The sequence below is a fragment of the Carcharhinus amblyrhynchos genome, chromosome 12 (genome assembly GCF_965287045.1).
Source record: "Carcharhinus amblyrhynchos chromosome 12, sCarAmb.v2.hapA, whole genome shotgun sequence".
In the NCBI taxonomy this organism is placed as follows: domain Eukaryota; kingdom Metazoa; phylum Chordata; class Chondrichthyes; order Carcharhiniformes; family Carcharhinidae; genus Carcharhinus; species Carcharhinus amblyrhynchos.
Genome location: NC_137335.1, coordinates 42,371,553 through 42,398,062, shown reverse-complemented (window position 1 = coordinate 42,398,062; position 26,510 = coordinate 42,371,553). Strand labels below are relative to the sequence as shown.

General features: G+C 40.6%; 1 protein-coding gene across 2 annotated transcripts in view; it reads left to right on the top strand.

The window, feature by feature from the left end:
* Positions 1 to 23,930, top strand: part of sptbn1 (spectrin, beta, non-erythrocytic 1) — a 260,511-nt gene extending 236,581 nt beyond the window's left edge. For both annotated transcript variants that reach the window (XM_080200448.1, XM_080200450.1), the window contains 6 exons: positions 223 to 326; positions 9,483 to 9,546; positions 17,742 to 17,980; positions 20,502 to 20,675; positions 22,262 to 22,304; positions 22,608 to 23,930. In XM_080200448.1, the coding sequence (XP_080056574.1) occupies positions 223 to 326; positions 9,483 to 9,546; positions 17,742 to 17,980; positions 20,502 to 20,675; positions 22,262 to 22,304; positions 22,608 to 22,823 (840 nt within the window). In that variant the 3' untranslated portion in view covers positions 22,824 to 23,930. The remainder of the gene's footprint in view (positions 1 to 222; positions 327 to 9,482; positions 9,547 to 17,741; positions 17,981 to 20,501; positions 20,676 to 22,261; positions 22,305 to 22,607) is intronic.
* The last annotated feature ends 2,580 nt before the right edge of the window (positions 23,931 to 26,510 follow it).

Below are 26,510 nucleotides of genomic sequence, written 5' to 3'. Positions count from 1 at the left end.
TCCCGAAACAACAAACAATTTTATTTCAAAAGTTCTGGAATTTTAATTTGATAAAGCAAATAATTTATACCTTGACAATCTTGTAATCAGTCCATACATTTAGCATTAAAGAAAACACATTCTGAATTGCACATAATCAAAACAAATTTTAAAAATTACAAAAGATAGGCTTCATGATTTGAAATTTCACAAATGTAACACTTACATTCTGTATCCTTACAGCTGGAGTTGCTTGAAGTACGTAGGAGGCAGGAAGAAGAGGAGAGGAAGAGACAACCGTCGCCACAGCCAAATCAGCCTTCTGATGAGTCTGAATCACCACTACAGTAAGACATTGTAGAAAATTTGAAACAAAATCCGTTAAAAAGCTTCTGTTCCTTGGAAAATAATTGTCATGCTAACATATTGACAAGTCACTGTTCTTAACACCGAGATTCTGAACATTGCTTAAGTTAAGAGTTTGTAAATACTGATGCGGGGAGGGGATGACGTTTTAAGTAATTGTATCCAAAAAAAAATTATATTTCTTGTCCTCAAGCTGACCACAGTAATTCCTTGCTTAACATTGTAGTTGCACTTCTGAGACGTGCAATTTTAAGTAACGTTAAGTGAATTATTACAACCAATGTAAGATTTAAATTCTGTAGCACCTTTCCTCTCAGGAAACAACTTAAAACTAAGTTCTACCCATTAAGTTTAAATACTGTGTATTGCTAAATTTTTTTTTCAGTATTCATAAATAGTAACTTAACATCCTAAGTTTTTCTACCTCCCATTACTTCCAATCCTGAATCCTCCAAGTTCTGCTAATCGTGCTTTTGCCACCAGCCTTTCCACTGGCCAGCTCCTGAACCCCCGCTATGATTGAGGGCTAGGGAGATGAGTGGCGAGAGGTAGGAAGCAACCTATGGAGTGAGTGCAGCTTCAGGTTGCAGGTTTACAGAAGTTAGCCACAAGCCATTGAGGAAGTCAGCAAGAGGATCAGGTAGCGGGAGAGGCTGATCCAGAGGCACTAATCAGGTCACACAACCTTGCATCGTAGCTGGCATAAAACAACGTAATGTGAATCCACAAAGCTAAACGCAAATATCGGCTCCATTTAAAAATTTAATGTTGAATCGAAATGTAACATTAAATTGAAAGGAAGTACTGTAGTCATTGCTTAACATGGTCCAAAGACATGCGTGTCAGGTTGATTGGTCATGTTAAATTGCCCCTTAATGTCCCAAGATCTGTAGGTTAGGAGGATTAGCCGGGTAAGTATGTGGGGCTACAGTGATAGGGGCTGGGTGAAATTGTTATCAGTGCAGGCTTGATGGCATTCTTCTGCACTATAGGGATTCTATGACTCAAAACGGGACATTAATTGAGAACTTACTGTAGTCATTAAAATAGAAAAAAATGTTACCCCTAATCACTCTATGGATAAAGCTGCAATTTAGATATTGGTACTTATGTTTGTTTAAGCAATGGTCAGTAGCTCCTGTGTGGTGCTATGAATTTGAAATAATTTTCACATTCCATCATCAGTAATTGGCTTTATTCAGGCCCTGAGGAGTTAAGCTTGAGGTGTTAATAGCATATCGAGCAGCTCTTTGGCTTTTTGCAGCAGATTTGTTTGGCTTAAGTTTCTTGATGAGGTCTGCTTAGATTTTCCTGTACTATCATTTTTTTGTAGCATTGATCCCTCTCAACAATTATGCATTTCTTCAAGTTCAGTCTCAAATTACTGCCACTTCTGCAACATCTTGCTACTCTGATCCCCAAAGTTCCAAATATGTCATTGCTTCATCTTTGATGAAACTATTATTGGCAATGAGGGAATCCATCAGCAGCCAGGAAATGTGGGGAAAGGTGAATGTCCTGCTGAATTTAATTTCTGGTCTAGCATCAATCAAGATTGAGAGATGGTCATGTGGGAAGGTCGACTAAATAAAGCTCGGAACTGGGGAGAAGGGAAGTAGGGAGGGTGAGGATTGCAACAGGGGAGATGCTAGAACATGAGGTGTGAAATATCACTGGATCTTGGGAGCATCAGTTGATTGCGGGAGTGAACCCATCAGATCATGGAGAATAGGGACAATCAATCATGGCCCTGTAGCCATTCCATCCCCCACCTTATGCTCCCATCATTCATTATTTGCTTTATGAACAGAATTCAAGACCTATTATGGTAGCTGGAAACTACTGCATATAACTGAGTAAACAAACATACTTCAGAACTGCTGTTTCAGTGGATACAAAAAAAATTAAAACAGATGAAACATTTAATAAGAACATAAGAAAGAGGAGCAGGAGTAGGCCATCTAGCCCTTCGAGCCTGCCCCGTCATTCAACAAAGTCATGGCTGATCCGAAGTGGTTCAGTTCCACTTTCCCGCTTTCTCCCCATAACCCTTAATCCCCTTGCCTACCAAAAACCTATCTACCCACGTCTTAAATATATTTAACAAGGTAGCCTCCACCACTTCAATGGGCAGAGAATTCCAGAGATTCACCACCCTTTGAGTGAAGAAGTTCCTCCTCAACTCTGTTCTAAACCGCTCCCCCCTTATCTTGAGGCTGTGCCGTCTAGTCCTGCTACCCTTTCTGAGCGGGAAGAACCTCTCCACCTCTACCCTATCCATCCCTTTCATCACCTTATATGTCTCAATGAGAAACCCCCTCAACTCTGGTATCAGCCTAGTGAACCTCCTCTGCACTCCCTCCAAGGCTGAAATATCCTTGCGCAAGTGCGGCGACCAAAACTGCATACAGTACTCCAGCTGCGGCCTCACCAGTGCCCTGTACAGTTGCAGCAAGACCTCCCTACTTTTATATTCAATCCCCCTCGCTATGAAGGCCAGCATCCCATTTGCCTTCCTGACCACCTGCTGCACCTGTAGGCTGGGTTTTTGGACTCGTGCACAAGGACGCCCAGGTCCCTCTGCACCGTAGCATGCTGCAGCTTTTCACCCTCTAAGTAGTAGTCCTTCCTACCATTATACCTACCAAAGTGGATAACCTCACACTTGCCAACATTGTATTCCATCTGCCAGGTCCTCGCCCACTCGCTCAGCCTATCTAGATCCCTCTGCAGACTTTCCACACCCTCCGCACAATTTGCTGTTCCACTTATCTTTGTGTCATCAGCAAATTTCGACACCTTACACTCGGCTCCCTCCTCCAGATCATCTATATAAATGATAAACAGCTGAGGCCCCAGCACCGATCCCTGGGGCACTCCACTAGTCACCAACTGCCAATCCGAATAGCACCCATTGACACCCACTCTCTGCCTGCTATTTGACAGCCAATCCCCTATCCACGCTAACACCCTACCCCCAACTCCATGCCCCCTAACTTTCTGTAACAACCTTTTGTGCGGCACCTTATCAAACGCCTTCTGAAAATCGAGAAACACCACGTCCACCGCTTCCCCTCTATCCACCGCACTAGACACATCCTCATAGAATTCCAATAAATTTGTCAGACACGACTTCCCCTTAACGAAACCGTGCTGCGTCTGCTCTATCAAACAATTCTTCTCAAGATGCCTCGCTATTTTCTCCTTGATTACGGATTCAAGCATTTTTCCTACAACAGACGTTAAACTAACCGCCTTATAATTCCCTGCCTTTTGCCTGCTACCCTTTTTAAACAGCAGCGTAACATTAGCCGTTTTCCAATCCTCCGGCACTTCCCCGGAATCCAGCGAGGTTTGGAAAATAATCACCAAGGCATCCACTATCACCTCTGCCATTTCCTTCAGAACCCTTGGATGCATTCCATCCAGTCCTGGGGACTTGTCCACCATCAGTCCCTCTAGTCTGTCAAGCACTGCCTCTCTAGTAACAGTGATCTCATTCAGGCCCTCCACTCCTACCATCTTTCCATCGTTGACACCCGGCAAACTATTCGCGTCCTCCTCCGTGAAGACCGAAGCAAAAAAGTTATTCAAGGCCTCAGCCATTTCCTCATTCCCCACCACTAAATCCCCCCTCTCATCCTCTAAGGGTCCAACATTCACCCTAGCCAGCCTTTTTATATATTTATAAAAACTCTTACTATCCTTTTTTATATTTAGTGCTCGCCCAGCTTCATAGTTTATCCTTCCTTTCTTTATCAACTTCTTCGTCATTCTTTGTTGATATTTAAACCTCTCCCAATCCTCTTCTCGCCCACTACTCTTAGCCACTCTAAACGCATCAGCTTTTAATTTAATACTCTCCTTTATCTCCTTCGTTATCCACAGCTGATTATCTCTTCTCCTGCAGTCCTTTTTTACCATCGGAATAAACTTCTGCTGAGCACCAAGAAGGATCTGCTTAAAGATCCTCCACTGTTCCTCAGCAGACCTACCTCCCAATCTGCGCCCCCAATCTACATTCGCCAATTCCTCTCATCCTATCATACACCCCTCTGTTCAAACAAAGGACACAGGTCCGGGATCCTACTTTCTCCTCCTCCATCTGCATCAGAAACTCCACCATACAATGATCACTGTTCCCAAGAGGATCCTTCACAATAAGGTCCCTAATTCTACCTGCCTCATTACATAACACCAGATCTAAGATAGCTCGCTCTCTCATCGGCTCCAACACACACTGTTCAAGGAAACTATCCCGGCAGCATTCCAAGAACTCTTCCTCAAGCCCACTGTGTCCAATATGGGTCAACCAATCAGTATGTAGATTGAAATCCCCCATAATTATCGCCATACCCTTCCTGCACGCAGCATTTATTTGCACGTTTATAGCCCGCCCCACTTCCAGGTCATTATTTGGGGGCCTATAGACGACACCCACCAGCATCTTCCTCCCCTTGCTGTTCCTAATCCCCACCCACAGCAATTCCACATTCTGCTCTTTTGCGCCTATATCTTCCCTTACTACCACCCTGATACTATCCTTAATCAGCAGAGCTACCCCCCCCCCCCCCCCCCCGCCTTTTCCTCCCGTCTATCTTTCCTAAACACTTGATACCCCTGTACATTCAGCTCCCAGTCCCTGTCACCGTCCCTGTCACCTTGCAACCACGTCTCTGTAATGGCCACCAGATCATATCCATTTGTGCTGATCTGCGCCACCAGCTCATTCACTTTGTTCTGAATGCTTCGTGCATTCAGATGAAGTGTCTTCATCCCAGCCTTCACCTGGACCCTATTTGAAGGAACGCTACCAACCTTACTCATGCCCCCTACTCCCTTTATTATTGGGACATCCTTGGCCTCTTCCCATACCTGTACCCTCTCCTTTACTTTCTCTCCTTACTCCTGTAATTTCACCTACCCTTGCACCCTCTCTCTCTCTCTCTCCCCTGCCCCACCACCACCACCCGCCCCCCCCCCCCCCCCCCCATTAGTTTAAAGCCCTATCCACAGTCCTATTTATACGATTTGCCAGGACTCTGGTCCCAGCACGGTTCAGACCAACACCATCCCACCTGCCCCAATACTGGTGCCAATGCCCCATAAATTCAAAACCATTCCTCCCACACCAATCCCTGAGCCACCCATTCACCTCTTTAATCCTATCTACCCTACGCCCATCTGCACGTGGTTCAGGTAGATAACCACCTTGTTGGTTCTGCTTTTTAATTCCATTCCCAGCTTTTCATACTCCCTCCCCAGATCCTCAGTTCGCATTTTGCCTATGTCGTTGGCACCCACATGTACCACAACAACCGGATTCTCACCCTCCCACTCCAGGTTCCTCTGCAGCCCAGATGCGACATCCCGGACCCGAGCACCAGGCAGACAACACACCCTTCTGTGCTCTTTATCATTGTGACAAAAGACAGTGTCAATACCCTTAACCACACTATCCCCAATTACCACTACATTCCTTTTTACCTTCTCTTTGTCTATGTCCTGTGTCTGCATCACTGTACCGTGTGCAGTTTGCTCACCAACCTCACAGCCCACATTCTTGTCCACACTGGAAGCAAGAACCTCAAACCTGTTATGCAGATTGAGAGGCTGAGGCATTTGGGTCCCACCCTCCTCTCCCCACCCTCCTCTCCCCACCCTCCTCTCCCCACCCTCCTCCCCCCACCCTCCTCCCTCCTATCCCCACCCTCCTCCCTCCTCTCCCCCTCCCTCCTCCCTCCTCCCCACCCCTCCCCCTCCTCCTTCCTCTCCCCACCCTCCTCCCTCCTCTCCTCTCCCCACTCCCTCCCCTCCTCTCCTCTCCCCACCCTCCTCCCTCCTCTCCTCTCCCCACCCTCCTCCCTCCTCTCCTCTCCCCACCCTCCTCCCTCCTCTCCTCTCCCCACCCTCCTCCCTCCTCTCCTCTCCCCACCCTCCTCCCTCCTCTCCTCTCCCCACCCTCCTCCTTCCTCTCCCCACCCTCCTCCCTCCTCTCCTCTCCCCACCCTCCTCCTTCCTCTCCTCTCCCCACCCTCCTCCCTCTTCTCCTCTCCCCACCCTCCTCCCTCTTCTCCTCTCCTCTCCTCTCCCCACCCTCCTCCCTCCTCTCCTCTCCCCACCCTCCTCCTTCCTCTCCCCACCCTCCTCCCTCCTCTCCTCTCCCCACCCTCCTCCTTCCTCTCCTCTCCCCACCCTCCTCCCTCTTCTCCTCTCCTCTCCTCTCCCCACCCTCCTCTCCTCTCCCCACCCTCCTCCCTCCTCTCTCCTCTCCCCACCCTCCTCTCTCCTCTCCCCACCCTCCTCCCTCCTCTCTCCTCTCCCCACCCTCCTCTCTCCTCTCCCCACCCTCCTCCCTCCTCTCTCCTCTCCCCACCCTCCTCTCTCCTCTCCCCTCCCTCCTCTCTCCTCTCCCCTCCCTCCTCTCTCCTCTCCCCTCCCTCCTCTCTCCTCTCCCCTCCCTCCTCTCTCCTCTCCCCACCCTCCTCCCTCCTCTCTCCTCTCCCCACCCTCCTCCCTCCCTCCTCCCTCCTCTCTCCTCTCCCCACCCTCCTCCCTCCTCTCTCCTCTCCCCACCCTCCTCCCTCCTCTCTCCTCTCCCCACCCTCCTCCCTCCTCTCCCCACCCTCCTCCCTCCTCTCTCCTCTCCCCACCCTCCTCCCTCCTCTCTCCTCTCCCCACCCTCCTCCCTCCTCTCTCCTCTCCCCACCCTCCTCCCTCCTCTCTCCTCTCCCCACCCTCCTCCCTCCTCTCTCCTCTCCCCACCCTCCTCCCTCCTCTCTCCTCTCCCCACCCTCCTCCCTCCTCTCTCCTCTCCCCACCCTCCTCCCTCCTCTCCCCACTCCCCACCCTCCTCCCTCCTCTCCCCTCCTCTCCTCTCCCCACCCTCCTCTCCCCACCCTCCTCTCCCCACCCTCCTCTCCCCACCCTCCTCTCCCCACCCTCCTCCCTCCTCTCCCCACCCTCCTCCCTCCTCCCCCCACCCTCCTCCCTCCTCCCCCCACCCTCCTCCCTCCTCCCTCCTCCCCCCACCCTCCTCCCTCCTCTCAGCAGCCCCCTCTTGTTCCTGACCCTTAAAGTGAGCCAGTCCAGGGGGTGTGGATGTCTCTTGCACCCCATTATCAATGGCACCCTCCCCTCCCCCGGCTGATGAGCCTCAGTGTCTGAAGCTCAGAGGCCAGCTCATCTACTTTGAGTTGGAGCTCCTCCAGCAACCAGCACTTACTGCAGACATGGTCACTGGGAAGGGCCCTGGGGTCCACCAGCTCCCACATCATACAGAAACAGCACATCACGTGCCCCTCCATTATTGCCCCTTAGTAACTGCTACACACAGTTTACAAGTCAAACTTACCTGGCCCTTTGATCCTAAGCCCTTGCAGCTCACTCAGCTTCCCTCTCACTCCGCTGCCCGCTGTCTACAGCAGGCCTCCTTTTAAACCTAGTGCAGTTTTAAAAAAAATCCTTACCCATAAATCCCCGCGACCCACTTCCTCTGTAGTTTTAAAGCTGTAAACGTTAAAAAGCCCGCGAAAATGTTTTTAAAGGTAATCGCTTACCTTACTCAGTGCTCCTTCACTCCGCCCGCTCCAGCGAACAATTTACATTGTTTTACTAGATTACTCTTTCAGTAGTATAAAATATACTTTACCTTGATCCATTAGATGTGATTTTTCAACCCATCTGAAGATTTTCCATATCGCAATGTCGATCTTTTATGTGATAGCTTGTCTGTTAGCTTAAGTGACAGTCTGGAAAACACTTTGGAGTGATCTTACCAAAAAAATTTGAAGTCCTGAACGAGTGTGAAAACAGGAGAGGTTCGGATCTGTTTTTTCAGTGAGACCACAAGTCCAATCTTCTGCTGCTCTACAAGAAAAGATTGCTAAATCTGTTTCCTACCAGCAAGGGGAGTGGGTGGGGCCTAGACTCGCCAGAAAGCTGGCAACTGATAATAGAGGGTGTAATCACACCTGTGCAGATCTCTCTCTTCTATTGTACAGAACAGAGAGACCTGTTAGGTACGCACGCGCGCACACATACACACACACACACACACACACACATGTGTGAACCCTCTGGTTAATCGCTGGTTGCAGTGTGCGCAGCATTCCCCTCGCCTGCCTCCCCTCAGACTCCACCCACCTTGGCAATGCCTGGTCCCTGGTGGGAACAGTCAGGATGCCAACATGGCACTGCCGGGGCATACCCCCTGTACCCCACCTCCCGCGGGGCCTAAAAGACCTTTCGGTTCTACCGGCGAGGTCATCACAACAGGTCCTCATTGATGGGGACTATTTGTGATCCTCACCAGTAAGAACCTTCATTGCTGAGGCCGTGAAGGCAAGTGAGTCTGGAAGATAGCACCCCAGGCTTGCTAAATAATATTTAAATCTCATTTAAAATAGATTTAAATATTATAATCAGCCTCGCACCAGATATCTAAGCCTGATAAGATCACGATAGGTGAAAAATGGATGCGAACCCAATTTTTCACTGATCTCACAATCTCACCAGATCACCCCACCCATCAACCGGCGGGACAAGAAGGTAAGATTTCCCCCATTGTTTAATTGTCTTCCAATCAAAGAACTCTCCTAACACTTCTGAACATTGATACAATATATACTACATCATTTAATAAACAATTGTAAAAGAGTTAAACCATTCTATTTGCCTTTAAACTTGTTCTACCTCCAATCCATGGTTCTCGCTTGAATGCAACTGGTGTAACTTAAAGCTGCTAAAATCCAGCTATCTCCATGAAAATTAAAGAAAAATATCCAGGCCAAGCTCTTACAGCCCACAGCACTGTCAGTTTCATCCTTCATGGGAACAGACAAGTTCTAATGCCCAGCACCTGCCCCTGCCCTTGTGAAAATGGCTGAAGACAAGAGGCAGGACCTCCAGGCACCTCTGCTCTCAGATCATTTTTCTTGGTTCTAACTCTGGTCCTTTTCAGGACCATAAAAATCCAGTCCTAGTCTATGGAATTCATACTTATGCCATATTTTCATGGAATTGATTTAAATATAAAAGAATAAGGGAAGAGAAATCCAATTCAGTCAGAAAATATTGATTGTCCATGACTGTTCAGTAATATGCAACACATGAGAGAATTATTTTTTTCTTTCCAGGGATGGAGCTAGAGAAGAACACATTTCTCAGAATGGATTACCATCAGACCAGGAGTCCCCACGGGTTAGTTACCGCTCTCAAAACTACCAAACCTACAAAAACTTTCAGAACAGACGAGCTGGCAATGAATGGGCCCGAGCTGGATTGTGAAATCCAAATCAATCAAAATGAAACATATGTACCTTCTTAGATTAACCTATGCATTCATTCCCATTTAACTGCTGACTTTTTCACGTGCTTTGTTTATCCGCATCACAGTTTATTTAATTAATAATCCAGCTGAAAAGTATCCACTGATTTCAAGCAATCATACAGCTTTTAGTTCTCTGACATAAATAATGGCAATCTTGAATGATAAGAGCAACAAAAACCAAAATACAGAAGTTAAAGCTTTAAGGAGACATGCAATGTGATAGATTAGCCAAATAATTCATCCCTGATGCAAGTAGATTTTATATTACAATTATATGGATAAGTAGAAATAAGTCATGAGACACAATGGCTCTTGTACTACTGGAACTGGTGAAAATTTTGTTTATTGGGTCACTCACACTTGAGATATGGGAGTAGAGATGTGGGAAAGGACAAATATTCTGATGCTTTGTTACAATGGGCAATTAAGGGAGGATTTTGCCATAACTTTCATTGAGAAGATTAATTAACTAGGATGTCGTCCAAAACAGGCAAACTGCACCTGCTCTATGGAAGGAATAAGTTTTTGTTCCATGTTTTATGTTATGTAATTGAGTTTCTGGTATTAATTAGAGTTATAGAAAGGTACTAAGTCAAGGTAGCGTGAACTTGAAAAAATTGTTTGGGAACCTGGGATATTATTCACCTATCACAGCAAAAACATAGCTCCTAATTAAGGCTTGTAAAGGTCAATTCTGAGTTTCTGAGGAAATGTGAGCACACTTGCACTAACACAGAGTGGGTAGCTAACTTTATCAGATTTAACAATGTCAGTCAGTTTTATAACTTTACAGGTGTTCCTTGCAAAACTGATGCCTTTGCACATGGCACCAAATGAAGTAATTTGTGGGAGCAGCAGTGGGATTGGGATATGTGGTGAGTGAAATTACTTCAGAGCAAATAGCCCTTAAATAACTGTCTGGTAAAAATAAAGCAAAGCAAACACAATTTAATTAAAATGTTGAGGGCCTAGTTAAGGTTTTGAAATTATCATTGCAGTTTTCAGTCTTTGCACATGTAGTTATTGTGGGCTGAGGGGGAAATGATTGGTGAGGTTAAATGGTCAAGCCATATAATTATAGAGGCACAAAATAGCATCTGACAAAATAGAAGAGTGGCACAGCCCTAACATCCAGAATTGATTGGCTGCAAAGTGGATGTTCTGCTGCAAGAAGTGTTCTGTTTTGCACTGCAGCTCATCCTCATCAGAGGATGGCAGTGTGCCATACTAGTCAGGAGGTGATAGCTAAAGTAAACACAATCCACAGTGCCTGAACGATCTGAAAACCAATGCATGAAAGGACAGCACATCTTAGTCTCACCATGCAATATTCGTAATGAACATTACCATGAGCCAGGTTAAATTACACTCTACCACAGTTTGTGTCCATTCCACATTTACTGCTGGCCTATCAAAACCTCACAAAATGTTATAGTTCTATCATTAGCATCTTTTACATGTTGCAGCAGAACAGATAGCCAAGATGGCATATACAACTGAAAGTCTAGCCATACTGCCATTTTATATGGTCTTCAGGTTAGACATGTGGTAATTATCAATAAACTCTTGCACTTTATCAAATGTATTGTGTATGCATATCATTGTATTCAGTGGGAAAGGAAATTAAAACAAAAAAACCTGGTCTTACTGACCGAAGGATCGATTATATTTTTAATCCAGACACTACCTTATACTGTAATACTGTCCCAGAATAAGCCATGGATATATCAATTGAGAACTGTAATGATTTTTACAACCGCTGGTAATGCCATTACTATGTTAAACATTTTGGTACAGGTGATAAAACCTTATCCATAGAAAGGTTGAGGTAGTTATCTCTGGTGGCAATTGGCTGTGTCACTTTTCACAGAATTGTCTGGGTCTCCTGATCTGTTTTTTCTTCTACCATCTGAACCCATGAAAAAAATATCTATTTGAGATGTTTTAATAGCAAGCTTACATTATTGAGTTAGTGAAGAGAGCCAAGATTTTACAAAAAGTAAATGCAACTCCCAAATATGGTTCATAGTTGTTAATCTACAGTACACCATAAAGATAGGAAATAGGAATTGGCCATTTGGCCTCTCGAGGTTGCTCTATCATTCAACTATAACACTGATCTTCTACCTCAATGTCATTTTCTCACGCTATCCCCATATTCTTGATATATTTAATGTACAGAAATCTATCCTAATTTTGTTTTGAATATACACATATAGACTCTAAAAGAACTACCTCTTATACTGACACACTGTTCCCTGGTTCTAGTCCACACCAGCCAGGAGGAAAAAATCCTTCCTGAATCTTCCTGTCAAGCCCTGTAAGAACTTTGCTTCAATGAGATCACCTCTCATGCTTCTAAATTCTTGAGAATATAGGCCCTGCCTCGTCAATGTCATCTCCTAGGACAATCCCACCATCTCAGAAATCAGTCCGGTGAACCTTCGTGGTACTCCCTCTATAGTAAATGCATCCTTACTTGCATAAGTAAATCCAAAACTTACAAAATACTCCAATATTGCCAAGGCTTTATTGCTAAGGCCAGTCTCAGCAAGGCTCCGTACAATTCTAGGAGATTTCTTTACTCCTGTACTCAAATCTTACAATGAGTGTTAGCCTTTGAGTGTTCCTGTGGTCATGAAGCTTCCCTAATGCCCATTCCAAATAAAATCCATAAAGGAAAAAAAACAAATCTGACACGAATACCAACGAATTGTACTAGGTGTCAATTTAAACATAATTTTTATGAAATATGTTCACGAATTTCACTTAGCAGTGATTTCTTTTTTCGAAAATTACTTCATTCGTTATAGCATTATATGTTGGATTAGAGAGATTAATTTTAAACGGAGATTGAATGTTACCTGCAAGGAGATGTTAGATGGATAAATTACTCCAAGCACATTTCTATATCTATTCACAAGAAAAAAAAACACATTGGTATTTGTAAACTTCAATTCCTGAACTGGAGCTTCTGAAATGAATACTGAATTTTTATTATCCTCAAGTTGAGGAATGATCCTTTCTAATAGTTCAGTAGCTGTCTTAGATGTGATGGTGACAGTTCTCATTTACTGAACTGGTGTGCACTGTTCAGAGTCAGGATTAACATTACTCCAAATAAATTAATATTACTCCAAATTCTAGCAGATTATTTTATCATCCCCAGGAGACTTGAGGTAGTAAATATAAAAAGAATACATGTGATTTCTGACTTGCTGCTATCAGGAAAGAAGGCTCAGCATATGCTACTTTTTCATAAATTATTTCTGAAAGGAATCTGGTAATTTTTTTTAGGTATTCCAAAGAGTCAAAGGGCTCTTGGGCTTTAATTGTAATTTTTAACTTAGCTTTTATTTGAAAATTTAAAATGTTAATGAATTTTCATTTCTAAAAAAAAATCATATTCAACATAGGAAAAGAAAGGATATCTATTCTATATCAGGGGATTTAATGGCAGTGAAAAGTGGTATCCTTTGTTCTAAATGCACCAATTTCTTTCCTTACTGCAGGAATATATATCTCGAGCAGTTTATTCCAAAACCACAATACTGAAAACTTTGAAATCTTGTCAGCAGATAAGGAGAGAAGGATTTATTAACAAATTTCTAGCATATTTAGAAGCTACAAATTCAAGCTGTGGTCGTCAAGACCTTAACTTACAAATAACAAAATTCACAGAGAGCCCATGGACATCACTAAACAGAACCCAGAGCTATTAATGCATCTTTTCCTAACCAAATACTAGTGACAGAACTAGGTGAAAACCTTTGCTGTTAAATATCAAATGTTAAAACTTAAATTCTGTGTACATTTACGACGTTGATACATGCAGTGCTTTTGTAGATAAAATATTTATTGTTATTTTCATTCTCCAGTGTAACTAAATTACAAATTTGTTTTTAGCACTTTCCTATAAACTGATTCAATACTAAGCATTCTTTACTCTTCTGCATTTCTTATACCACCTTCCAGTCTGTACTTGGCACTGATTATTGTTGCAGTGTTAATGTTTTATTTTTTTCTGCACTGATGGTGATGGACTATGCATACCAATACAGGAACTCTGCTTTGGTGAATGGTTCACAAAGCGCTGTATGATGACAAACATCTCATGTGTTGATCATTTCATTTAATGAGTTGTATAGACCCCTAAAAATTTTGGTAACAAACCTAAGTTTATCTGTAACAGCATCTTGAATTTTGTCCGTAAGACACAAAATATGTCATTTTAAATTAACTGAGTTCCTAAATAATGAACTTCAAGAGGAGTGCTTTTAACTTATTCCAAATTTTTATATATAAAAATCAGCCAGTTCTCAAATATTTAAAGTGGTTAGTAAGTCTGGTTTGATCTTGGGTAGCTTGCTGGATCACATGTTTGCATGATTTGCAATACATTCCCCTTTAATGTTTAATTTAGCTCAATTTAGACTTTCTGTCCTTCAATTTTTTTCAGATAATTTTGTCAAATGTAATCTGTCGTTGAAATAGCTTAATTGTTCTGTGCACGTGAAGGTTGTTGATGCATTTTGTTTTCACCTTTAGTCAGATTGTTCTTGCTGCATGTTTGTTCATTTTGATTCGATTGTTACAATGTTGGCCATCACTTAAGTGAGCAGTGAAGCATTGCTACTAACATGAAACACTTTTAATATTTGTTTTGGTTCTGTTGTAACTATCACTTGATTAACAAACTTGTCATTTTTGTTTTTAACAATATTTGTTTTTGCATGTGTTTAGCATGTCTAAGCCTTAATTATTAAAGTTCACCTTATATTTCATGTTTTCTTAACTTTGTGTTTGTGTTTTCAAAAGAACATTGTCATAATTTTAATTTTGTAGATATTTTTCTCTCGCTCAGAACTGTACATTTTAAGCATTACTGGTTAAATTTAAGCCTAAAAGATCAGAGATCACAATAGTTCAAATGAACATTGTTTTGAAACCTTAAATTCCTTTCTTTCAGTGCTCTAAATTTTTAGAAACTGCAACATTAGAAAGTGTAGATAAACAGGTCAAAGTTCAAGATTTTATCAACAGTTGATGTTGTTGAACTTCATTTTTTGTTCTCTCTCATTGAATTCACTGTTTCAATTTGTTAGTCCTATCATTTCATCAGCTACTTTGTATTGTCTCACATTTTCACTACCATTTTCTTGCAGTAGAGGGCTCCTATGTGTTGAACTAAAATGTTCTGTACATCTAGTTCTTTCCAGAACTGTCGGTTTTGACCATGCAAAGTTCATGCATGTTGACAGCCTTTTATTATACCAAATTTTATAGAATAGCATTAAGAGAGATGAACTGAGTGTAAGATGTCACCAAATGAGACTGCTAGAATGTATCAGATATGTGCCAGGGAAGACAATTTAAGATAATTGCAATGTAAACAGAAATTACTTCGATAGAAAATCTCTAACCCAAATTAACATGACAGAACAGGTGAATTATTTTGTGACGACCAATTTCCTTTGTATGTCAGTCCCTTGATTTTTCAAGGGACTGAGATACAAAAAATCAAGTTAAAGGGCTTGACAAAGGAAAATTGATTGTAAGAAAATGTGATTTTAAAAAAGTAATTGAGTTATTAATCACTGAATTTAGCAATTGGTTATTGTATTAGCATCAACTTTTGGTATGATTGGTATTGTGTAAAGTGTATTTTAATGAGGTATTAAGGCATATTTTTCATGTGAACGTTTAGAAAATGGCTGTTTCTAGTTTCTATTTAAATTTTGTGTTAACAGATAATAGATGTAAAACATGAAGACTTTTGAATGAAATACTAATGGAACAAGGCAGCTAATTTTTGCTTTCCCTTTTGTAAAAATGAGTTGCGTGTTTGAAGTTGGAAAGTCATATTTGATTGTCTAAAAAGCTGTGAATACATTTTTGATCATAGCTATTGATTGTTAGCTAAATGGAAAAAGTTAGAAAGTAAAGGAGATGCCAATCAGATTAATAAGGTTTGCTGAAGTCCACTCGAATTGAAAATTCAGATACAGCAAATATTTCTGAATTATAAAGCAATCAAAATGTTGTCTTAATCTGTTGTACTGGCATGAGTATGCAAATATCTTTGCACGTGTTTGATCCATTTTTAATTAAACAAGTGTAAGTACTTAGTTGTAGTAAATTTGCTAATTACATGCTGGTCACAGTGTGACTCACCAACTGCTGCATCCACCTTGCAAATATGATTCAGAAAAGCGAGAGAAAAGTATTGATAGCACAAGAACCAAGAGTGATCTGAATTTCTGTGGCTAAATCTAGTGGAATTACAATTCAAAATAATTTGGATGACTGGATTTCTGAAGATACCCTGTCCAGATAGAAACTGCAGAGCTGCTGGAAGCTTGGCTGCTCTCTAGGTTGTCAGGATCACACTGCAGCAAGCAACATGAACAACAAAGCAAGTGATGGACAAGACCTTGGGTCTGTCTGTTTTGGGGGTAAATAACTGTATTGGCTTTGAGTGACTTTCTTGGCTTGAATTTCGAATCTATAATAGTTTTTAAAAATTAATAATTACTCTGCTTAAAATGCTGTTTGCATTGAGAACTGTGCTCCTTCCTGTTTATGATCAAACTACAAAGCAACTAAACCTAGGTGGTGGTGTTGGTCTGCATGATTGATCTATAAAGATTGAAAATTCTGCATGCCTAAACAATATCTTAACTGAAAAGAGTGAATGAGTATAAACAAAGTCTCAGTTAAAGGATAACTCAATCTACATCAAAGGGGAAGTTATTAGAATGGGAGGATAGTACAAGGTTTTTAAAGTTTTTCACCATTTATCTTTATATTGTCCTTAGTCCACTGTCAAGATTTTCCCCACCTTCCCATGAGTATTTGTATGAAGACTTATCTGGAATTAGTTTTTGATAAATGAATGCCTCAAGTTATTTGGGAGTAATACATTTATTTGCTGATATTGAAAATAGATGTAAATCTTTACATCATAAGTTTTCCTGTCCACTTTAAAAGTACAGTTATAGCAGTTTTTATTCTTGATTCTACTGGAGTGGTTTGTTAATTATTTGAATGCCAGTGTAGAGCTGCATTCTCTCAGCAATGTCACCTCTGGATTGCTTTAAGATGTACAAGGAACAAGTAAAGTGGTAAAGGGTTAATTTTAGTCCATTTCAGAAAAATAGAAAAAGAGGAAGAATAATGCTTCAACTTTAGAAAAAGAAAATCAAATATCATTAGAGGCTTTATTTATACTCATTCCATATACATAACAGTGACCTGGACAAGGTAAACTGTTAAAGTTGCTGTGTGCTTAGTCTCATAAGGTGAAAAAGAATATTGTTGTGCAAGTATGCTTTAAATCTGTTTCATAGTTAGAAACTGCTTCTATATGTCAGTCATATCCACCTCAATGGTTACATGAGTTTCTTGGTAGTTCACAGAGCAATTCCTCTAATTTTAGAAATAAAATTTTTCACAAGGAACACTTTTTTTCACTTAAATTAGTCATGCCAGGAACTTAGTGCTTTCTCCTACTCACATGAGATCTGAAAAATTCCTAAGGCAACAAATCATGTTGAAATACATATGCCTGATAGCTGGCAGCTCACTAAAGTTGCCTCGTATATAGAAGTAAAAAAAAACTATTGGCACAAGGTACTTTAACTATGATGACCATTGTGTTTGCTCCTCTTCTCATCCAATGTCCACATGCATGCAATTCAAGCACAGATCTGGTGTTCAAATCCTGGTTAATTTTTCCCCTACTTGTTAAAGAAGTCCTGTTGTCTCTTCAGTACTATTCTCACTATAATAATCTAAGTTAGGATGCTAGTTATTCACATGATTCAATGCAACACTGCATTTGCCTATATAATCTTTAGGGAGTGGTCATCAGTTACAGAAATTCTTCAATAGTGAATGTTGTGCTGTACTGTGACTCAAATCCATTGAATACTCATCAGGTCTTACAAAACAAATAATTACATTTTCAGTGCATGGAGAATACAGTGTCCTTGTGTGTATTTGGTTTCAGCATTTTTTGGACTACATTTAAAACAGTGACTTGTTTATTATCTGTTGAATCCAGGCATCTGAGACAATTGAAACAAGTGAGATGGTGAATGGCGCCACTGAACAAAGAACCAGTTCCAAAGAGCCCAGTCCTGCAGCTTCACCAACTTCTGATCGTAAAATCAAGACCTCACCTCTGCAGTCCCAGTCTGCCACATTACCTGTCAAATCGCAAGAAATTCCTTCAGCACAGATGGAAGGCTTCCTGCATCGCAAGCACGAATGGGAAGCACACAATAAGAAGGCATCAAGCAGGTTGCATAAATTTCTCAAATGCGCATTCTATGATGCAACTTGAATTTGGGCTTTCTAATGTAATTTTTTTTTGTTTAGGATGTAGAAATTCTTCTTCCCCTGACCTGCACCTGAAGTAGCCAAGAGGCTGGGGAATTTGCTGCTAGGCTTTCTCAGTTCCACCCACCAATCTTCTGTCCTTGGCATTGATTTTTTCTTGCCTCTGTTTATATCTCTGTAGTAATGTACTCTCTCATCAGTTTATATAATGCACAGACCTTTAAATTATTTTGTAACTTAGAGGATGGCTTATGTATAGCATGTGTGGGGACTTGCAGATCGTAATAATTCAGCGTAAGACAATATTGTTCTGTAGTTGTCAGCATATGATCAGGAGCTTTGTGATATTGTCAAGCACTGTTGCTCAAACATACTGTTCTACAGCTTACACAACAGACAAATTAAGTAATGGTATAGTAATCTAATATACATATAAAGGGCTTCTATTGAATATGTTCTAATTGTTGTGCTCATGAAGTCAGACCACAAGAAACAGAAACAACAGTGGGCACATGGCAGCACAGCGGCTAGCAGTGCTGCCTCACAGTGCCAGGGACCCGGGTTCAGTTCCTGGCTTGGGTTACTGTCTGTGCGGAGTTTGTATGTCCTCCCTGTGACTGTGTGGGTTCCGTCCTATAGTACAGAAGACATGCTGGTTAGGTGTGTTGGCCATGCCAAATTCTCCCTGTACAGCTGAACAGGTGCCAGAGAGTAGCGACTAGGGGAATTTCACAGTAACTTCATTGCAGTGTTACTTATGACACAAATAAATAAACTTTAAAATAAAATAAGCCATTCAGCCCCTCGAGCCTACTTGCCATCTAATTATATCTTAGTTGATCTAACACTCACTAAGTCCGTTTTTCTGCCTTCTCTCCAAAACCCTTAATTTCTGTACTGATTAAAAATGTATCTCAGGCTTGAATATGTTCAAGGACTCAGCCACCACAGCTTCCTGGGGTAAAAAAATTCCAAATTTGCCAGAGAAGAAATTATTCCTCAAATTAGTCTTAAAGGAACACTTCCTTATTCTGTGATTCTCCCTCTGATCCAACACACTCCCATGAGTGGAAACATCCTTTTAACATTTACCCTGTCTAACCCCCTAAGAATGTTACGTTTCAATCATATCACCTTTCATTTTTCCCCAACTACAAGGAACGCAGGCCCAGCCTGTTTAGTTTTTCCTCGTATGTCAGTCCCTGCATACCTGGGGTCATCCAAACAAACCTGTGTACTGCCTCCAATGATAACATATCTTTCCTTAAACAAGGGAACCAAAACTGTACACAATATTCTAAATGAGGCCTCGCTAGTGCCTTGTACAATTGCAGCAATACCTCTTCTTTTATACTCCAGCCCCCTTGAAATAAAAGCCAGGATTCCATTTGCCTTCCTTTTATCTTCTGCACCTGTATGCTCGCTTTCTGGGTTTCATGAACAAGGACCCACAATTCCCTTTGTGCTACAATATTCTGCAGTCTTTCTCCGTTTAAATAATAATCTGCCTTCTCATCTTTCTTCTGAAATTAAAAATCTCACATTTCTGCACATTGAATTCCATTTGCCAATCTTCTGCCACTCATCTAATCTGTCACTATCTCTGTAAACCATTTATATCCCTCTTACAACCTGTCTCTTCACACCTTTGCATCATTTGCAATTTGGCCTCAGTGCATCTGTTCCATTCTCCAAATCATTAATTTATACTATGAAGAGTTGCGGTCCTAGCACTGATCCTCATGTCACTGGTTACTGACCTCCAACCTGAGAAAGACCCCTTATCGCTATTCTCTGCTCCCTGTTAGTTAGCCAACTCTCTATCCATGGCAGAATATTACCTCCAACATCATGAACTCCGATCTTGCACAGTGCATTTTGTGTGGCATCTTATTAAATGCCTTTTGAAAATTAAAATATCCAACATCGAAGTACTTACATCAATTCTCAATATGTTCTGAGCCAGTTGATGTCTGTCAGGTTTAAAATTTGGATCCTACAGTTGAAACTAAAAAGGGGACAGTAAGCCAGCCAGGAATCCTGTGACCTATACAGAAAAGCATTTGTGAGGATGTTGCATAAAGGCAGAATCAGGTTTGACTGTTGTGTGATAGTTAATGTCAGCAGCCTATTCACATGGATAATTGACTACTTGAGCAAACTAGTGGAAGGCTCATTGTACTCATGAAACTGTATGAGTCCTGGGTCCTTGAGAGAAATGTAAACGTTTTAAATTCAACATTAACACCAAAACTGCCGACCTTGGCTCAGATTTTTTGGTGCAGCTGCAGCAAATAGAAGTTTTGGCAGAGTGCCAAATTCTCCATTCTCGTTGGCAGTGAGGCAGGTGTGGACAAGATCAGAGATTCCACCCAATGAGTTTGCAGTGTCTCATCATTGCAAATTCGATTCAATAAAAGTTGATGTATTACAAGATAAAGATGTAGAACTATTAAGAATTGTTTTTTCTTCTTTTCTTCAGATCTTGGCACAATGTGTATTGTGTGATAAACAACCAGGAAATGGGTTTCTATAAAGATGCAAAGAATGCTAGTTCAGGTATCACATATCATGGCGAGGTCCCAATTAGCCTCAAGGAGGCACTGTGTGAAGTAGCTGTTGACTATAAGAAGAAGAAGCACGTCTTTAAACTAAAGTAAGTGCTTTATTATTCCATTTTTTTTTGCACTAGATATGTCATGTGAGATCCAAATCGATTAAACTTACTGTATTTTTAAGATGCATGAGCCTTTATTAAATAAAGATGACATGTAGCAGAGAGGAAAATGTAAACAGGAATACTGGAAATCTGAAATAGAAATGGGAAATTTGCAGTAAGTCGGTCAATACCTGAAGGTGATAATAGGTTAACATATTTGATATTGAACTGAAAAGTCATTCAAACATAGATGAAATAGTGCAGAAATGACATTAAGAAGTGGCTAAGTGAACTTTGCAAATTTCTAATGACATTGATCTTTGTTTTCTCAATAAACAATGGGTAATCATTCCAAAATAAATGCAGCAAAATCAGATCCCTCTTGGAAATTGTTATGCTGAGAAATGGCTGTGTTTGTTCACATAGATCTGCAAACATGGTTGTTTAAAATATTTTTATCAAGTTCCATTCAAATAGATTCTCATAAATCTATGGATTTCTTATTTTAAATATACTATGAACTCACTGCATCTGTACCTTTTATGTATATGGTTCACACAGAGCAATCTAACTGCTGTTTGATCAGACACATTTACCTGTAGTCTCAATAAGCTTCACTTTATCATCTTCACCGGTGACTTTGGAGTGGCCTAGGAAGTTAAGGCAATACTTTGTGCAACAGTAGGAAGCAGTTGAAGATTTCTAAATTGTAATCATTCCTCCTTTACAAGAGGCACGGCCTTTCCTTGCCTGGATATGGTTCCATTGATGCTTAATGTCCTACAGTGCCCCACACGAATACCCACCACTTTGAGAGAGCTGCAACAATGACTGGCAGTCAACCAGGTAGTCAAACTAAAAGGAGCAGCTAATCATTTTATCCAATATCCAACCACGTGCACTAGCAGGGATGATGGGATAGTGACTCATGCACCCTGATACTTCCGTAACCCCGAGACATTAAGGCAAATTGTATAAACTTCTACACTTGCTGAGATCAATAAATTAATTTCAGCTTGATGACTGAATATTGAACCTTTTTAGTTCATAGGGTTCTTTGTAATGAAGAAGATGTGGTCAAGCTTACCAATTATTGATAACATGGAGAAAAGCAGTATTTAAGAAAAATGAATAGAAGTTAGCATTTAATGTATGATTCTACATTTCCGTTTAACCAAGAATTTTAAATGAATGCAAAAATGAAAACATTTCTTATAGATGTTCGTATTTTCCAAATAACCAAGCATATGCTACCAAGTACACACAGATGTGGTAGCAATCTATTTTCCATTCAGTCCTCACCTCCAGAAGATATTGATGGAGTTCCGTGAATAGTAGTTGTCCTTTAGTATTTTGTGCATTTTACATCATTCGTTGTGTAGAAAGTGTCTATCAGCATACTAGTTGATTGTCAGAGCATCCTTGCTCTCTCTTTCTTGTCAAAACATACACACAATTATCTTCCTTAGCTTGGGGCTACCACAACTGAAAATTGTTAAGTCAAACCTGGAACTTTGCTGCTGTTAGTTTAAGTTTGCAACAACAACAAATACAGATAGTGCGTGTCTTTTTGTTCAAAACAGGCTGAGCGATGGCAATGAATATCTCTTCCAAGCCAAAGATGATGTAAGTTTCTAAGTCTGCCATTAACAATATAAGGCATTTATTTTCTTATTTTACATTTTAATAAACTGGATAGTTTATTGTTCATTAACATCTTCCTGAATCTTAGTTTTTCAGCATTTGTTTCTGTGTATATGAACCTTTTTTTCTTAACTTGAATTTTTCCCAACTGTATAAAGCCCTTCCAGTGTAACGCACTTTGTCTATAGTCGCACAACATTTATTTACTGATTAATAGGACAGAGTATTGATATCAGTACTATGAAAATATCTTTTAACTTGGTGACTACTTACTTTGTTAAATAGGAGGAAATGAACAGCTGGATTCAAGCTATTACTTCAGCTGTGTCCACAGATAAGAGCGAGGCAATTCCAAGCAGCCAGAGTACCCCAGCAGCTAGCCGTGCACAGACCCTGCCAGCTAGTGTCGTATTAGCTGGTGAATCCAGTCCTGGCAGACGAGAGAAAGATAAAGAGAAAGACAAAGAGAAACGATTCAGTCTGTTTAGCAAGAAGAAGTAGAGCAACTCAGCAGCCTGCACTTCTTACATTACCAATAAAACTCTAGCATGAGCGTTTAGAACCAATACATTACACACTGTGCCTAATGTCCCTCAAGCCAGTTAATTTTAATTCACAGAAAGCATCAGTGTGTTGCTAATCTGTAGAAAATGAGGTGCATTGGGCAATTTTCATTTAAAAATGAAAGGACCAGTTGTTGATGATTTGTATGTAGTTTAGGGTCCAAATATCTAAATTTCTCCTCAATTTTGTGAGGCTGTCTTGGAAATAAAACAACGTACATCCATGTGCTACTGGAATGCAAGGCAGCGGTGCTTTTGAAAACTCTTATTGTGCACATGGAAATTGTATTAAAAAGATCCAAAATACTTGTCCAATTCAATTTATTAAAGTTGCTATCCTGAGTCTTGGCTAGTAGAAATTTCCATTTATTTAAAAAGTATATTGTATCATCTTTGCTATAACAAAAGGCAAATGTGCATTAATTTGCATTTTAATTAAAAAAAATCATGTTAGCCTGGCAGCAGATATTCACAAAAACTGCTGGGTCTTTGTGCAGCAGGCGAGAATAAAGAATGTTGGTATATAAGAATGAATTAGTATACTGATTCACTTTTAAATAATCTGTAATTTTAACTTTTTTTTGTTGCTCAATTGCATTATACTGTATGTTTCAAATAATTCTAGTACAAAGTATAAAACTTTAGATGTATATTAAAACCTTTCAAGCATTGATGTTAAGTGTTGAAGTGGGGATTCATTATCTGGAAAAGTAATGTTACTCAAATGGTTATTTGCTTGTTGGCTAAAGCACTGCGTGTCATAATTTTGCTACATTACCTTACTATTTGATACATAGTGTGTATTTGTCATTGTAACTATTGTAATGAAAATGTCATCTTACTGCACAATCAGGATACATAATAGGAATGAATCCTTGCAAAGACTGGGCCGGTAGTCATGTAGTACAACAGGCTTTCAGTTGTATGGGACTGCACCTGTAGACTTTACCCTATCTGTTAAAATGTGCGATGTCATTAAATGCTTTTAAAACTTATTGTGCCATGGGTATTCATGTATAAGTTTCAATAAACCTTCTGTTTTAGAGCTAAATGCAGTTTGTGTACATTACAGGAACTTCTGCCTCAATCTGTCATATTTGCTTTCTAACTGCTTCATAATCAATACATTTATCACCCATGGAAAGACCCTTGCTGATTTTTCAGGAATTCAACTTCAGTAGATTTGATGCAAGATTGAAATGTTTAACAATAATATATATTAATCTAAAGTGGTGTAAATTATGTGCATTGGTACTTTAATTTTCCATACCAGTAATCCTTGTTGCATTTGCGGGTGCCCAATAATTGCCAAGTTACAGAGCTTTAAATTGTTGATACTGATTAGACCTGAACTGGATCTAAAATTTACATGGCCACTTTTGTCAGCTAGCTGTTAATGCCCTGCCTAAATCTGTCAGTTGCAAATGCTACTGGCCGTAAAAATCTTATAAATCTTATTATAAAACTTGTATTTTAAGGAATGTTGTGAGTTGACCACTTGGATAGAATCTAATCCCATTGTTATTTTAAAGACCTCAATCATATCGCCACAAAATCTGTACTTGAGTAAAAAAGCCAAGTTCTCTAAGCTGAGGACTCTAAAAACTAATCATCAAAAAAGTGGGCCTCCTTTGAGTATTTTTCAGAGCCTCTGTGCCCCACTTTGTGAAGGAACCACAATTGGAGACAGTATTCTAAACTAAACCAGTCCAAAACCTTGTACAAGAACTATATTCTTGGGATGAACACCAGTTTATATATTTTTGTAACAGCATCATGACACTGTTAATGGGTCTCCAAACTTCTAGGTTTTTCTGCTCAGCATCTAATTAGTTAATGTAGTTCCCTAACTGCATGTCACCAGCAAACTTGTTGATGCTCTTGCCAATGTTGTTGTGTTGACCATTAAGAATCGTGAAGAGCAGTGGATGCCTGTGGGATCACTAAGTAGTTCCAAGCAGAGCTGATAGGATTAATAACCATCTCCTGTCTAATGTAACTAATTCAGTATCCAACCTAGAATCCACATTCTACAAAATGTAACATTTAATGGCCATTTTTCACAACTTGTATCAAAGCTGTATTTTTGTAAAAAAAATGCACCAGCTTCAAGCACTGTCCGGTCAGATAATCAGAAGAATAGGAAAAGACCTCTTGTTCTGCTCCAAAAGCATCATTCCCATTGTTGGACAAAACATCCCACCCTAATGGGAGGAACATTTTTTTTTAACTTCTGAGTGAAGTAGCAAGAGGTGACATTAGGTTTTGTGCTGTTTTATGCTCCCATTAAGTACTGGACAGGTAAGACTTCAACAGACAGAAAGAACTTCAATCCCTTCAAATATGCACAGATACCATCGAGCTGAACTTCTAAATGACCACTGCCTTTCCAATTCCACTACAACAAAGAAGGAATAAAACACTTAGAGATACAAGAATAGACTTGCATGTTGGGAACTCTAGTGCATGATGAGGTCAGACAGCCCCACAAGATACTCTGTACATCATGGAAGGAAATTTTGACTGACTCCTCAATTTCTCAAGATTTTCCACAATTTTTTTGGGATGTGAATGTTATTGGTATTTATTGCCCATCCTTCGTTGAACTAGAAAGATGACGGTCAGCCTTTTACTTGTTTGATACAAAGAAATGACATACTAGGCCACTTCAGGCAGCAGTTGAGTTTGCTGAGTTGCTATAGGACATGACTCACATAAAAGAGACTCAGAACCAACAAGATTTTCTTTCATAAGTATATTAATGAACTGTCTTTATTTCATAACATCTGACTGTTTCATAATCGCTGCCAGCTTTTTATTTCCAGATTAGGAACAGAATTCAAATGGTCAAACTGCCATAGTGGGATTTGAATTAACATTCTCTGAAATTAGCAGTGAATTGAAACACTCTAAACTTGTTTCTTATTCTCCAAAGCTAGGGATGCTAGGGGTGATGTGACTAAAGTGTTTAAAACACGAGTATTGGGAAAGTAGGTAGGAAACTTGTTCTTAAGAGAATCCAGAACAAGGGAATATGTCTTTAAAGTCCAATCACTTACAGGTTGACACCAAATCCAAGAAAATGTCTTCACAAAAATGGCTATGAAGATATGGAACTGACTGAGATGGCCATAAAAACAGACACTGGTGAGATGTTTGAAAGGGAGATGAATGCCTAATTAGAAGTAAGGCTATTAAGGGATTAAGTCATAAGGATGAATTTTGCTGCATGCTCTGGAACCCTGACATTAGGTTTAAACGTGGGTCCTAAACCTCCACTTGCTGGCAGTAGGTTTGATTCAGTGATCTTTAATGTGAGCAGCCTTCTAAATGATCGCCTGCAGCAGGTGGGTTCGTTATGCTGTCACAGCTCTGAAGCCCCAGCAGTGGAACTGGGAGAAGCACATATTACTTCCACCCCGCCATTGTTTCTAAATTGAGGCAGTTTGAAGATCTTGTAGAGCTAAGTACAAATTAAAATTTAGGATGGCTGAGGCGGGGGAGGTCCTGTCAATTGGAGGGTATGCTCCTCGGAGGATTTTTGGGACCATGGGCTCTCCCTGTGGCATTCTCTGTGAATCTGGAGACTAAGGTAATGCTGGCTTTTGGACTGTTGCAGAGTGGC